At 65.8% G+C, this 15,234-nt stretch overlaps 1 protein-coding gene across 9 annotated transcripts in view; it reads right to left on the bottom strand.

The window, feature by feature from the left end:
* TNS3 (tensin 3) overlaps positions 1-15,234 on the bottom strand; it is a 106,308-nt gene that overhangs the window by 23,955 nt on the left and 67,119 nt on the right. For all 9 annotated transcript variants that reach the window (XM_070424858.1, XM_070424860.1, XM_070424861.1 and 6 more), the window contains 4 exons: positions 9,254-10,474; positions 6,664-6,833; positions 6,314-6,446; positions 6,152-6,235 (listed from right to left, as the gene is read on the bottom strand). In XM_070424858.1, the coding sequence (XP_070280959.1) occupies positions 6,152-6,235; positions 6,314-6,446; positions 6,664-6,833; positions 9,254-10,474 (1,608 nt within the window). The remainder of the gene's footprint in view (positions 1-6,151; positions 6,236-6,313; positions 6,447-6,663; positions 6,834-9,253; positions 10,475-15,234) is intronic.

Here is a 15,234-nt window from a genome sequence, read left to right as displayed (position 1 = left end):
ACTTCACAAGGAGGACAACCCTGACATCGGAGGACGGGCTCCAGCCTGCGAGCCCAGGACGTGCGGGGACAGCTGAGCCGCGATCTCGCCAGGACGGAGCCTCATCCCACGGCGCCGAGGTGACTCCTGTTCTGAAAGGCTCCCTGCCCCAGGGAGGCCGACGTCCTGCTGTGGCTACACTCTTCCCACGCGAGGTCCCTCCTCCACGCCTGTCTCCCTCCTCCCTCCTCCCTCCCTGCCTTATCCTCCCTCCTCCCTCCTCCCTCCTCCCCCCTGCCTCTACCTCCCCTACCACCATAGGGACATCTGACAGTCAGCGCCTAACTTCACAGCTGCACCCAGCTGACGGGGAGGGAGCCGTGGGCCTCATCTGTGGGCATCATCGCCGCTCAGAACGCCCAGACCCTCAGCAGGACGCTCCAAGCTCGGCCGGAACCCCCGCGGCATCCTCGCCCATCCTCGCCCACCAGGCAGGGTCCCCTCCCTCCGCACGCAAACCAGCCCGGGCCTGTGTTTCCCGTGGTGGGAAAGCCATCGCCACTCTAAGCAGACAACTCCACGGCCACAGTGCGTGTGGGGTCCACGGAAACGACAGTGTGCGACGGGCAGCGGAGCCCCAGCCACGGGAAACCCGGACACGTTATCTCCACTCGGCCCAGAGGAGCCCTGGACCAGAGCGGCCCACTCGGGTGGGAGAACAAGAGGGCGACCCTGGCCTCGGGCGTCTCCTCTGGCCACCGGCTTGCTCTCCACAGGCAGTGTTTTGGGGTCCCCCCTCCTTGTTATTTGCCCCCCTTCCTTCCAGCAGAGTCCACGTCGGCCAGGTCAGCAGAATCAGAGGCAGCAGGACCCAGACACAGGCCGCCTCGGCCACCCCGTCCCCGCCCCTGCCCGCCCAGGCAGCCTGGAGCTCACTGCTCCCCGCGGAGGTGGGAGAAGTCGGAGGGGAGACTCAGGGAAGGACCCCACCGCTCCTGCTCCTGCGAGGTGGAGGGGGAGGAGCAGGGCCAGCCTTGGCCCTGTCCTGGGGGCCCCGGGACAGGACAGGCGCATTTTTTTCATTTTTCTGCATTTCTCGGTTTTAGCAAAAGAATGTGCTGCGCTGGGAAGCAGCCGGCGGCAAGCCCACATCTGTGAGCCAGGCTCTCGCCGGCCGGGAGCCACGCTCAGACAAAGCGGGCTGTCTTCCGAAGCTGCCCCAGCTCCGGGCGGGCGGGGCGAGGGACCCCGGAGCCTCAGGGACCCCAGCGCTGCCTCCACGGGACAGAGCCCCCCTCCTCCCAGTCCTGTCCCCCGCTCCTGGCTGCAGACCCCACCCCCAGCTCAGGTTTCAGCACCGGCGGGTGGGGTGGGGGGGGGGTGGGGAGGGCATGCGTCAGGAGGCTGCTGGTTGGGCTGAGCCTCACCTGGACACCAGGCACAGAGCAGATCCGTCCAGGGAAGGGCCTGGGGCGTTGGGCCCGGGTGGCGGTGCTCTGCGGCTCGTCCCCTAAGGCCCTGTGTGGCCAGTGGTGTCCCACACGCACTGGGGTAGGGCCGCTCTGATTCTGCGTCCGGGGGGAGCTGGGGCGGGCGCGGGGCGGCCACCTCCCGGGAGGCCCATTCAGAGGCGCCCTGAGCACTGGCCCGAGGAGAGGCTGGCCTGAGCAGTGTGGGCGGGCCTGGCGGTCAGTCCGGGCAGTGGCCCCGCCCTGCTCAGCTATGTGCTGCTTCCTCTGGAGTCTTCCCCTTTTCCTTTCCCCGCCCTTTCATCTCATAAACTCCCAGCCAGCGAAACCCTTTGCTCTTCATTTCAGTCCCGGGCCAGTGCCACCCTGTAGGACACCCAGACCGGCCTGGGGGACCCCCACCCCAGGACCTGCCCCTCAGGAGCCGGCTCCCCCAAAGTGGGACCTGGTTCCCTGGTCCGATGCTCACAGAGGAGAACCAACCCTCCGGCAGCCACCAGAATCCCGGGTCAGCCCTGCGCCTGGCCCCCTGCCCCTGGGTGGGGGCATCGCCCCCTGAGGCCACCCCTGCCCGAGTGCTGGGGACCTTCCACCTGCCCCTGCCCTGCTCTTCCTGGCCCAGGTGGACTCCAACACCCTGCCCAGAGCCACCTGCAGGCTCTCACCTGCACTGAGCCCAGCACCGGCTGGGACCCCCTCACCAGCAGGCTGCTGGCCATCTAAACACACGCTGGCCCTTTCCTCCCTTCTCTGCTCATATTCTGCCCTCTCTCTGAAATGTCAGCCCCCGCAAACCAGCTGGTGAAGAACTCCTATACATTCGTCAAAACCCATTTCAAATGGCCCCATTGCTATAGGACTTGGGACACTGCCCCTCAGTCAGCATGTGCTCCATTCCTGTGGCCTGGACAAGTCCCTGGAGCAGAGGAGGGGCTCTGCCGTGTGTGTGGCCTTCGGGATGGAAGCCTTCCTTGGTTTACCCCCAAGCCCAGCACGGACCGGGCACCTACCCTTGCCTCGCCTGCCTCCTGGTCGGGCACAGCCCCACCAACCACCAGCTCCCAGTGCTGACACCACCCCCCGCCCTCCCAGGACACGGTCCACCCCCCTCCCAGGCCGGCACCGCCTCCCACGCATTCAGAACGGCTCACGCAGCCGCCCTCGTGCAGCCCCGGCCACGGCCACGGCCTCCCACGCATTCGGAACGGGCCAGGCAGGTGCCCCCGTGCAGCCCCGTGCAGCCCCGGCCAGGGGCAGGGCAGGGCCAGGAAGATCCCAGGACCCTCCGAGGTCGCAGGCACTTCCTCTGCTTGTTTGTTTCCTGTGTCTCGGGGCAGAGGCTGTCGGAAATGCAGGCTCAGCGAGGGCGGCCCAGCTTTCCCACGCCCCTCGCTCCTGATGGGAGGAAGGCGAGCCAGGCACCAGGCCCAGGAAGGGCTGGGACGGACGGACAGACAGACAGACGGACGGCGCTCCTCGTGGGCAGCAGCCACGGGGGAGGGGGGTGTGTCTGCGAGGGGCAGCTTTGCTGGTGCAAGTCACACGCGGAAAACTCGCCCGAGATTGCGTGGCCCACGGGCCAGGTCTCGTCAGCAGAGGGACGCCGCGGTGCTCAGGCCGCCGGCCCCGGCAGGTCGCCATGGACAAGGGCGCAGCCTGAGCCTGCAGGCGGCCTCCACACAGGCCTCGCAGGGACCACGCGCGGCCTCCCCACGGGTCAGGCGTCTCTCCGGTCCCTCACCCACCGACTGATCGGGAAAACGAGGCCACCTTCTCACCGCGGCCTCTCCACACGAGATGCCGGCGTTACCAGGAGTGAAACTGGACAGACAACAGTGTGCAGCCCAGAGAGGGACGGCCCTGGCCCAGCCCTGCCTCCCCAGGTCCCCCCTGCCCCCCGGGGCGCAGCCACTGCAGGTGGGAGCCCCAGGACCACTCCAGGCACAGCCTGGGACCCTCCCACCGATGGACAGGCAGCCTGGGGCCCCGAGGTGAGGCCTAGACTGCACAGCCATGAGGGGAGCCAGGGGGGAGGGGGAGGGAGACGGGGGGAGGGGGAGGGAGGAGAGAAGCGAATCTCTGGCAGGCAGAGGCCTCGGGAAGGCCTGCTGTCTGGGTGCGAGAAGGTGGGGGCTGTGGGGGATCAAGGAGGCAGACTCGTTGCCTAAGGTGCCCGGAGAGGGCGCAGGGGAGGGGGAGTGTCCCCTGGGTGCCCCCTCCCGGCCCAGCCATCCTCAGGCACCAGCAGGACAGGGCTCCACGCCCGCCCAGCCCCTGGCATGCCCGCAGGCCCATGGGTCCCGGCGGGCCTCTGTCTGCCACTCAGTGAAGGGGACCCAGGCTCCCCCACGACAGGCGCGTCGCAGGAGGGCGGGGCCGGGACAGAGAGGGCGCCTCTGTGACCCACATGAACGACAAAGAGGAATCTTAGAAGCTCCAGTGACCAGGCCTCAGCCAGAGCCTGGGCCACTCTGCACCCCCCTTCCCCCTACCGCCCCCCACCAATCCCGGGAGCCGCTTGTCCAGCACCGGAGGCCCTGCTAGGATCCAACTCCACAGTCGCAGAGAAGGAGCTGCAGACAGACAGACAGACCTCAGTGCCGGCGTCACGTGGCCCCACCTCCTGCTCCTCAGGAGGCCCCGGCAGCTGCCCCTCCTGCACCGTCCTCTCACCCACCGGCCCCCCGCACGCCCTCCGCAAGGCCCTGCCTTTTCTCAAAAGGATGGAGTTCTCCTGGCTTTGGGGTTTTTACAAGCTCCCTCTTCCTCTACACATACACGTGTGTAAACGCGCAGAAAGCCACGAAGACCTCGACCAGGCACAGCCGTGACCACACACACACACGGTACACACACATACATACACACACATGTGCACACACACACGGGACACACACACGACACACATGTGCTGTGAGAAGTCTATGAAAACAGACTAAAACGTCGCAGGATCTAACCCAAACAGGAGGCTCGGCCAGGGCCCCTCTGCCAGGGGGCACCCTAATCTGTGGCCAGCCGGTTCCACTGTGAACACCCCCAAGGCTCCGACAGGGCTGGGCCACAGCCAGTCACCAAGGGTGAGGCCTGGCGCCCCGTCTACACCCCCACGTCCCTCCGTGACTCAGGGGGCTGACCCCCCTCGGCTCCCACCACCCACCTCCTCCCCAGTGAGTCCGAGGAGCGTGGGGCAGTGAGGATGGCACTGGCCTGCCCTCCCTCCGGCTGCGAGGGTGCCGTCCACACGGGGCCAGGCTCAGGCCTGGGAAGAGAAGGAAAGCCCGCAGGGCACTGGCAGGCACTCCAGGGGGAGACACCCAGGCTCACAGGCCAGGGCCGCCCGCACACCCTCACATTGCCTGTCCCAGCGGCGGCCTGACCCCCAGCCGCCCTGAGATCAGGCGCCCACTATGGGTCCCGGACCGCAGTGCCCACACCCGGCCTGCGGGGCCCCACTGTCCGCTCCTCAGACCCAGGCTCAACCATGCTGCCGGGAGCCCCGGGACGGTCTGGAATTCAAAGCTCATCTCACTCCCACGTGCACGAGCGAAGTCTCCCTTCACGGCCGAGCCTGGCCCCAGCGAGCGAGCAGCGTCGTTTCTGCTCCAGCAGCGCCCACACAGGGGCAGGACGGCGAGCTCGGGGCGCCCACGCCTGCCACCCTGTCCTGGTCCCCGCCTCCCTCCCGCCTGCGGGCTCAGAGCCAGGACAGCAGACACTGAGCGAACCCTGCGGGTCCATCAGAAGGGCCCTGGCTGCCCGGGAGGTGGCACGCACGGGGACGCGGCGCCTGTGTGGCTCGGTGTCAGACCGCGAGCTGTCCCCTCGTCCCCGCGGCGGCACCCGCTGACCCACCGGCTGACCACTGGCCCCGCCCGCCTGCCCGCCTCTGCGGCTCATTTTCACATAGTTTCCAGCCGCCACCTTCCCTTTCTCGTGTTCCATCGGGGGGCGGGGAGGGGGTGACAGGAGCTGCCCCACCCCAGCTGTGTGGGTCCCCAACCACGGGGCCTGCCCGCGTCGCACACGCCACCGTCCGCACCGGCTCCCAGCCCCTCGCAGGCGTTCTCAGTCACATTCACGGAAGCGCCAAAGAGGAGTCCGCAGGGAGGGGTGCAGGCCTGGCAGAACGTTCTAGTGTCAGGCTTTGAGGACTGACCACTTCTTCTAGAAACAAAACCACAGCCTCGCCCGCACGTGCCTCTCCCTGAAGGGGCACGGGGTCTCCTTGCTTCCTGGGGAAGGCGCAGAGGGGGCCGAGCACCCGCATCGCCACTCAGGTAACACGCCCGCCCGCCCTGCCCGGGGCGTCTGACACGCCGGCGTGGAACCCTCCAGAAGCTGCCCCACCCCAGCCGCGGTCACGCCCCTGGAAGCTCGAGGGCAATGCCCGTGTCGAGGACACAGGAGCCAGGACAGGTCAGGGCACCGGGCGTGGCGAGGGCTGCCTCACCGCCTGAGCGTGGGGCCCTTCCTCTTAAAGGGGGTCCCGTGTCTTCTCCCAACTCCGCGCCCCGCTGCCCGGCCGCCGAGGTCACTGTGACCTTCCCCAGGGGCCCGCCTCACAGACACTCAGCCGCACCGGGCGGCAGGCGGAGGCGAGTCCCCGATGCCACCCCAGGGGGCTGCACGGTGCGTCCCTCGCCTCCATCAGAGCCACCCTCACCCCTCGCTGAGACGTGACACACACAGGAGGCGGCCCTTACCGTGAGCCGCTCGGTACAGGCCGCTGGCGCTGCCCATTGGGGGCCCGGGCGGGCTGAAGGCGGGGTGGTGCGGGGGCGTGGCCACTGGAAGAGATGTAGGGTGAGCAGGGCCCTGTCCCGGAGGCAGGGCGGGGACGGGGGTGCCCTCCCCTCCGTCCTCACCATATGGCATCAGCGGAGACACGGGGAACGCCGGGGTGGGGGATGCGGAGCCGCTGCCGGTCTTGCTCGGAGAGAAGACCCTGCCGTCAACCACACATTCACCGAGGTTTGTGGGATGCGCGGGAGTCACCGTCTGAAAGCGACATGGCGGGGAGGCCGCCCTCCAGTCAGCGTCTGAGGGTGGGGACGGGGGACGGGCTGGCTCCCCACCCACAGCCCACCTGTGGGTCAGGGGCCGAGTGTCTGGGAGTCGGTGGCCGCACCCCTGGGCCCCCCACCGCATCCCTGCTGCTCAGGAGGAGCCCCTGGGGGAAGGGCGGGCGGGGAGGCCTGCGGTGGGGGTGCCGTACCTCCTTGGCATCTGCTGGCGACAGGAAAGGCGCCCGGCCTGGAGCCTGCTCCATGCCCAGGGGTGTCCCCCACCCGCACTGGGAGAAGGCCGGGCCCCCAGTGTCATTGTCGTACTGGCCGAGGCTCGGCTTCCGGAGCCTTCTGCGCAGCAGCTCGTCGCCCGGGGAGCCTGTAAGGAGAGACACACAGCTGCGGGCGGGCGTCCAGGCTCGCCCAACGCTCCTTAGAGACACGCCTGCTTCCTGTCCATCTCCCGGGCCGGTGCCAGGCGGGACTGTCTGTCTGCTCCGCGTCGGGAACTGTCTGCACACAGTAGGTGCTCAGGAAACACGGGGAGAAGGGACGCTGACCCAGTGACGGTGGGAGCCCCAGGGTCGGGCACAGGGAGGGGGGAGCCCAGGGTTGGGCACAGGGAGGTGAAGGCCCGGGTACGAGACTCCTGCCTCCTGAACGGAGCCCCTCTCCCCGGAACACTGAGCTGCCTGGTTGGTGGGGACAGGAGGTGTCCGAGAGGGGAGTCTCGCCATGTCCCACTCCTACGCGTCGTAACCATCACCGAAGGCGCAGACGGAAAGGCCCGCACGGTGAAGGGCTGGGACGCTGTTGACAGGGGCTGGGCCGGCTCCCATTCCTCCCGCACATTTGAATCTCTCCTTTATCACCTGCCCCCCAAACGTGTGACTTACTGGCCTCCTCACACATGTCACCTCTGAGCAATCAGCGTGACAGGGGTCCCCGGGCCGCCCGCCTTCGGGCCACCTCCTGTTTGTTTTCACGCTTAGGAACGCGAGGGGGTTTCCAGAACCCTCCACGGTGCCGGTGACACGGGGAGACGCTCACGGCTTTCGTACGAAGTCGGAGCTGTGGCTCCCGGCCTATCCCTGCCGCCCTTGTCCTGACCTCTGACCTCCACCTACCTGATCAGGTGAGTGAGTCGTTCTCCCGGGGGCCCTAAGGGGCTCCTCTGTGCAGGCCACAGGCGTCCCCACCCGGGGGCCGTCCTCCAGCCGCCTCACACCTGCGGGCGGCTTCTCGCCCGTGAACCAACAACTGCGGGCAGGTGTCCAAACAGACCCCGTGCCTGGGCGTTCACGCACACGATTCCATCGCCAGAAAGTTAAACAGCTCAACTGTCCGTCACCAAGGAGCGGACAGCCGCCCGCAACGGCCATTCACACACGGAAAATTGCTCAGCCCCAAGCAGGGACCAGCTCTGACCCACGACGACGCAGGGAAGTGGGAAACATGATGCTAGTGAGGGGCTCGGACCTACCCGCTCTGCCCGCTGCCCACTCTGCCTGCTGTACCCGCTCTGCCTGCTGTGCCCACTCTGCCCGCTCTGCCTGCCTGAGGCCAACCGCCAGGCCTGTGTCTGGGCCATCTGTGCTCGGGGTCAGTGTGCACAGCCTTCCTGCCAGAAGGTCAAGGTCATTCCCAATGTCACAGGGTCTGAGGATTAGTGTCTGGTTTGCTGAGACGGAACCTGCCGACATGACCACGGTTCTGAGCATGACGCCCACTGAAGGCCCTGCTTCCTGCCACGGGGAACAAAGAACAAAGGGGCTGAGGGCTCTGCAGCTGAACTTGCAGGTGAGTGAGCAGGCACGGAGAACGCTGCTGGTCTGGGCCGAGGTTCCCGTCCTTCCCTTCAAAATGCCACGGAGCCACTTTTATAATAAAAGGACCTGGAGATTCTCTCAAAGCAAAACTAAAGCTACGGCCCTAGCAGGGTGCTCGTCGGCTGGAACGTCATCCCGTACCCCCAGGGGTTGCAGGTTCGATTCCTGGACACATGTCTGGGTTGGGGCTTCGATCTCTGGTTGGGGCGCATGCAGGAGGGAGCCGATCAATGTTTCTCTCCCTTCCTCTCTCTAAAAAGCAGTAATGATATCAAAAATCTTTAAAAGGAAAATTCCAGGAACGAAAGTGGCGAGTTTCCCAAACGATTTCAGCACGAGCCATGGAGCAGACACCCCGGCCCCCGCGCTCTGTCCTGCATCACCATGAGGAGGAGGAGTCCCTGGGGACTGTGCTCCATCAACGGGAAAACCATGAAGCTAAAGCCACTGGATGGTCCTCAGCCCTGATCTCCCTCTTCCCTGTCCGCACGGTAGGTCATTGCCTGTCCACTACGGTCATCTGGCCTTCCCAGGTCCAGCGGCTGGACAGGACGGCCGACCGGTCCTTCCCCCACATCTCGGGGACGAGGGCCCTGCAGCCCCGGCTCCCTGAGTACAGACCGCTCGGCTGCAAGGGTGCACCCAGGGTCCCCACGAGGCGCACTGCCCTGTGCTGGGCCCTGGAGCTCGCGCCCTGGACTCTGCCACCTCAGCCCCTGCTCTCCTGCACCTGCCTCTCTCCCCATCATCCCTCCGCACGCCCCCTCCACCCACTGGCAGGACCGTCTGCCCGGTGCTCAGCCACCTGCTCCTGCAGGGCAACTCGGGGCCTCTCACCACCAGGATGAGGCAGGGATCCTCCTGACCCCCAGGCTGTGCACAGGGCCAGTGGCCGCCTCTACCCCACTCCCTCCGATGCCACGCTGCACAACACGACGCGTGAGTGTGCGCCCGGGAAACGCCAGCTCACCTTGCTGCCCGGGGGCCCGGCCGGGGTCCTCTCCTCTGTCCTGCAGGCGGCCGCTGGCCCGGGGCCCACCCCCCACGCCGTCTGGGGCCGAGGGGCTGCTGGCCAGGCTGCCCAGCTTGTTCATGTGGGTGGGGAGGGGCTCGAAGGTGGGGTCCAGCTCCAGGATCAGCCTGTTGAGCTGGTCGATGGACTGGTCGATGTCCAGGGTGGGGGAGCCCGGGGAGGGGTCCGGGCTGGGCTCCGGGCCAGTCCCGTTGACAGCGCTGACGCCTGGGAGCCTGGCTTTGCCGGCTTTGCCGGGAGTGGGCCGCTGGGTTTCAGGGGTGTGTGGTCCGGGACCTGTGGCCACTCTGCCGCTGGGCCCCCGGGTGGGCATGACCGGGAGCCCGGGCTGGGCCTGCGCCACGCGGGAGCTGTCCCCTGTGCCTCGGGCGACAAGCCGGGCCTCCCCGTCGGAGGCGAAGCTGTACTGGTGGGTGGCCACCATCTGCTGCTGGCGGACCCAGGTCTGCGTGGAGTAGCCGCTCGGCTCGTAGGCCTGCGTCGGGGCCAGCGCGCAGGGCGCCCGGAGCTCGGGCTGCGGCGGCTTGGGCTCGCAGCCCCCGAACGCCTCCCGTGTGAACAGGGGCTCCCCGCCGAGGCCCAGGTCTGGGACGGGGGCGCCGTGTGGGTCCTCCCCGGCGCTGCTGCCAAACCCGTCCGACAGGAGCGAGTTGTGGCTGCTCTGGTGGCCGGCGAAGGGGCCCAGGGCAGCCGCCGGGTGTCCCTCCGAGGAGGAGAGGGTCCCCACGCTGTCCACGCTGCGCAGGTCGTGGCTGGGCACCTCATCGTCCAGGATGTCCGTCTCCCGGTCCTTCGGCACGGCGTCCCCGTTCACGTGGACCTGGGCCGGCACGACATGACGCGTCCCGCTGACCTTGCTACAAGCATCGGTCATGTCCTTGACGGGGCTTCCGGAATCTTCTAGGCCAAAGCCACTGAGCAGCTGATCCAGCTCGGCCTTCTCCTGGGGGCTCAGGCCCCGCGGGGGTCCCGGGGCCAGGGGCTCCTCGGTCCGGTCGGTCCGCGCCGAGGCCGTGGAGTGTCCCGAGTCGCTGCTCACGGACAGGGTGTGGTCGCTGTGGTCCGGGCTGCTGGCGGCGGGGACGCCGGGGTCCAGGGTGCTCTTCTTCCTCACCTTGGCGTACAGGCTGCCGTCCACGGGGCCCTGCGTGTGCAGCACTGGGGGAGGCAACAGAGAGGCCGTCAGTCCAGGGGGACGGGCCCTGGGAATGGGGTGGGCATCTGTCCAGACAAACAAACTCCGAACGGACAGCGCACAGCACCGGGTCCCCCAGCCCTGCACCCGAAAGCCCACGGACAGCAGCTCAGGTGACCAGTGTCTGCCCGGGACGTGTTTGCCTTTTTCCTTTTTAAAAAAATATTTTTATTGATTCAGAGGAAGGAAGAGGGAGAGAGAGACAGAAACGTCAATGATGAGGGAGAATCATTGACCCGCTGCCTCCTGCACGCCCCCTACTGGGGCTGGAGCCCGGGCATGTGCCCTGAGGGGAATCGAACCCAGGACCCTTTGGTCTGCAGGCCACCCTCTATCCAACGAGCCAAACCCGTGTCTGCCTTTTTATGCAGACGGTCATTCAGAGTCGCCTGCCTGAGGGCTCGCTGTTAGTTCCACCACCAGGTGGGATGCTGAGCTCAGCCCTGCCTGTTAATCCCCGAAAATCAAGCAGGAAGGGTGCCCCGAGGATCAGGCAGGCTTCCCTCCCCGCCGTCAGCACCCACAGAGCCAGGCCCACTCCTCCCGGACAGACAGCGCTGGGATCTGCTCAAGTCTCGTGTCCTCGATGGAGAAAGAAAGGGCAGGACCGGCCTCGGTCTCCCCGCTACTGCGGCGTCTCTGGGCCAGGGAGGGGCCGAAGCGCGAGGGGCAGGACTCAGACACGGAGGCCGACGCCGCCCCGATCGCCACCCAATGGCCAGGGAAGGAAAAGGCGGCCGTGGACGTGCGGGGAGCCCACCCAGCGGCCAGCACCAAGGCCCCCTCGGGGGACCCGCCTGCCTGACCCGCCTTCCCGGGCCAGGACCCAGCTGGCCATCACACGCAGACAGGGCCTGTCCGCCACCCAGGGACACACGCAGGCGCAGCACGCAGAGCCGGAAGGAAGACGGGCCGTGCAGTCGGTGCCTCATTAGAGGGTGGCGGCTGCATCACCAACCCCACCCCCCCCCCCGCCCCCCAGCTCCTGGCCTCTGACAGGTACTTTCTCACAGGAGGGAGAGGTTCTCAGAAAACATTTCCAAAGCAACCTGAGAAAACGAGGAAGCTCAAAAAAGATGAAAACTTCCTTCCCATCACGGCTGAACACAAATTAACCAGTGTCCACCTGTGCACTCAGGCGTGTGCCCAGGCGTGGGCTCACATGCGTGTACCCAGGTGTGGGCTCACAGGTGTGTGCCCAGGTGTGGACTCACAGGCGTGTGCCCAGGCTTGTGCTCACACACATGTGCCCAGGTGTGGGCTCACACACGTGTGCCCAGGTGTGTGCTCACAGGCGTGTGCCCAGGTGTGTGCTCACACACGTGTGCCCAGGCGTGGGCTCACATGCGTGTACCCAGGCGTGTGCTCACAGGCGTGTGCCCAGGTGTGGGCTCACAGGTGTGTGTCCAGGTGTGGACTCACACATGTGCCCAGGTGTACGCTCATAGATGTGTTAAGGATCAGATAGAGACACTCCTTCCAAATGCTAACCACTGAGCCACCAAACAGGTGCAGAACTGAATGTAATACCCCAGCCCTGCTTCCACAAAAAGTCACCCTAAAACAAGGTGGGCAAGCCGGCTGGCTATCGGCCACCTGGGCCCTCTCCCATCTCTGCCTCTCTGAGTCTGTCCTCCTTGGTGACAGGTTTACTTAAAAAGCAACTTTTTGCCCAGCCGGTGTGGCTCAGCGGCTGAGCATGGAGCCAGGAACCAACAGGCCACCGGTTCGATTCCCAGTCAGGGCACAGGCCCGGGTTGCGGGCTCCACCCCCTGCGGGGGGTGTGCAGGAGGCAGCCGATCCATGATGTCTCTCTCTCATCGATGTTTCCATCTCTCTATCCCTCTCCCTCTCTGTCTCTCTCTAAAAGAAAATCATTGAAATACATACATTTTTAAGAAAAGCAACTTTCACTGTGAAAGAGCTGGAGTGCCCCCTCCCCCCGCAAGTCCTCCTTGGAGAAGCGGCCGGTCTCCGGGCTGGATCGGGAGGGGTATGTGCAGCTACCCCCCATTTTCTGAGACTCCTTGGAAACACTTTCCGAGAACCTCTCCCTCCTGTGGGAACGTGTCTCAGACAGCACAGGCTCACCCAGCACAGGCCAGGCTGCTGGTGCTGACGGCCAGGGACAGGGGGCACCCGGGGGTCCTCCCAGGGGGGCGGCCTGGGGAGGAACGGGAGCAAAGGGGAGGGGAGGCAGGTGCACCTCCCAGGCAGTCAACGGGCAGAGGCGGGAAGAGGGAGCGGACGGGAGAAGGGGTGTGGCCAGGCCAGGCTGCTCAGGTGAGTTATTTCCATGTCAGAGGAGAGCGAGCCTGAAACCGGCCTATGAAGCCCACAGCTCATTCCAGCGCCTCCCGGGAGCCAGGGCAGCGGCCGCCCGGAGGGTCCCACCGCGTCCCCAGCAATGCGGGGCCGTAGGGGCGGGGGAGCCCGCAGAGGTGAGAATCGGAGGCTAGGGGGCTGTAGGGCCCTCCCTGGGGTGGAACCCCGCTGAACACCCCCAGGAATTCCAACCGCCTCGCCCCTGCCTCCGCTCCTTAAAACTTAGGAATCCCAAACCCAACCCACCACTTTCTGTGCGATCAGCAGTTTAATGTCAGAAAGGAATTTGCCGGAATGTTTTCTCTGCCGTTTCACACGCACACACGCCGTTCCTTAGCAACAACTCGCGCACCCTGTCTCCAGCCCCGCGCCCCCCCCCCCCCCCCCCGCCCCCATCCTGAGGCGGCTCCGTCCCAGGCAGAGGCCTGGGCTTGGTGGCTGCTGGGTGGACATGCGCTTCGGCCCTGATGACCAGTGCGCCCGCCGGTCCCCATGGCTGCTCAGCTCGCCCCCCAGACACAGCCCATGAAGGACGGCCCCTGCCCGCCGCCTGACCCGCCGCAGGACGGGCCTCCTCTAGACACGGCCCCGCAGCCCCCGTGGGCGCTCTCCAGGTGACTCGCTCCGCTGGCCACCAGCCAAACCAGCACGTCCAGATGTCTCCACCGTGGAGGCGCTGGTGGGACTGTCTCCACTGCTCCCTGTGGCCACGGATGGTGCCACGGCCTCGGCCCCCAGGACAAGTGTCCAGAGGAGAGACAGCCCACCAGCTGCCTCTGCGCCCGACGCTCTGCGTGGACACAGCCACACAGGCTCGACTCTGCCCGGGACGGGGTGGGGGGTAGGGGGGTGGGGGGTGCGGGGAGAAGCTGCAGAGAATGACGTGCAGAAGGAAGGGTTCTGCTGGTTCTGGTGGGTTCGGGACAGGACAAACCCCTACAACTGTGCACTAAACAGAGTGAACGTCACCGCACGTAAATCACACCTCAATGTAACAATGACCGTGAGCCTGGCCGCGTGGCTCGGTGGCTGAGCATCAACCTATGGACCAGGAGGTCAGGGTCTGATTCCCCGTCAGGGCACAGGCCTGGGTTGCGGGCTCCATCCCCAGTAGGGGGCGTGCAGGAGGCAGCCGATCCATGATTCTCTCTCATCATGGATGTTTCTCTCCCTCTCCCTTCCTCTCTGAAATCAATAAAAATGTATTTCAAAAAATAAAATAAAAATGTTCACGAAATCAAGACAGAACTGAGACGCACGGCAGAACGAGCCACCCTGCGGGGCTCCCTCCTCCTTGCTCTTGCCTCCCCGCTCCCCTGCTCCCCGTCCAGGACCTCCCGGGCCCCGTGGGCAGCGACAGGGCTCTCCCCTGGGAGGCTGGCCTGGCCCGGGCCTCCCTGTGCTAAGCTGGCGGCCTTTTCCGTCAGTGGCTCTGCTGCCTGTGTCCACTCCCCTCCAGCCTTCCTGGCATCACCCGTCTGGGCTTGAACCGGGCGGGCCTGAGCACAGCGTGTGGCCTTGGGCGAGTTCCTGGGCCTCGCTGAGGGCTGCCCTGGGATCACGGGGTCCATTCTGGGGTGCAGAGGCCGGGGCACAGGAGAGTCCCCTCGTGTCTGACTAGCCGGTGTGCGTGGCTCAGCTCAACGGACCTTATGCTCAGAGAACTATCCTGGAGAACGAATTTAAAAAATGTGTCCAAGTTCCGTAAGCCACTGCCATGACTCAACCCGGCCCAGGCCCCCTGCAGACTGTCCGTCCGTCCTGGGCGGCTGCAGCCGCTCTAACTGCTACCAGATCTGCGTTCGCTTCCGTGCACCAGAGCCCCGCCTCCTGCTGAGCTAAGACGCGCCTGCCTTTGTAGGGAACTTGACTTACGTGGGGCCTTGACTTACGAGTTTAATTTCTTCTGTGACGGAGCTTGTAACTCAAATTACTCGTATGTCAAATCAAAAAGTGAACGAGTGAGACACGTGATGCTGGGCTGATGTTGTGGCTTTCACTGTGACGTTCGCTGCGCCAACTAGCGGTGGGGTATCTGGCTCGTAACCCGAATTTTAGCTCGCAACTCAAAGCAAAAAATCGGCCGAGAGACGGCTCGTATCTCGAAAAACTCGTTAGTCGGGACACTCGTAAGTCAAGGCCCCACTGTACTTCCCGAGGCAGAGCCGCCCGCCCGTGCTGGGCTTCTGAGGACATCCCTGCAGCTGGCAGAGACCCCGCGCTGACGGTCAGCAGCACCGCGCCCTTTGCCTCTTTTCCAAACAGGAGCAGCCAAGGATGGTGATAGACCACGTCCCCACGGCGTGATGTGCGGCCTCCCCCTGACAGGTAAGGCCACTGCTCTCCGGGCCGGTTTCCAGACGTGCCCCCCACAGCACCCACTTCTCTTCCTGAGGG

Source organism: Myotis yumanensis, unplaced genomic scaffold (genome assembly GCF_028538775.1).
Source record: "Myotis yumanensis isolate MYYU_CA2020_CCGP unplaced genomic scaffold, mMyoYum1.0.hap1 SCAF_9, whole genome shotgun sequence".
Classification (NCBI taxonomy): domain Eukaryota; kingdom Metazoa; phylum Chordata; class Mammalia; order Chiroptera; family Vespertilionidae; genus Myotis; species Myotis yumanensis.
This window is presented reverse-complemented; position numbering and strand designations above follow the sequence as displayed.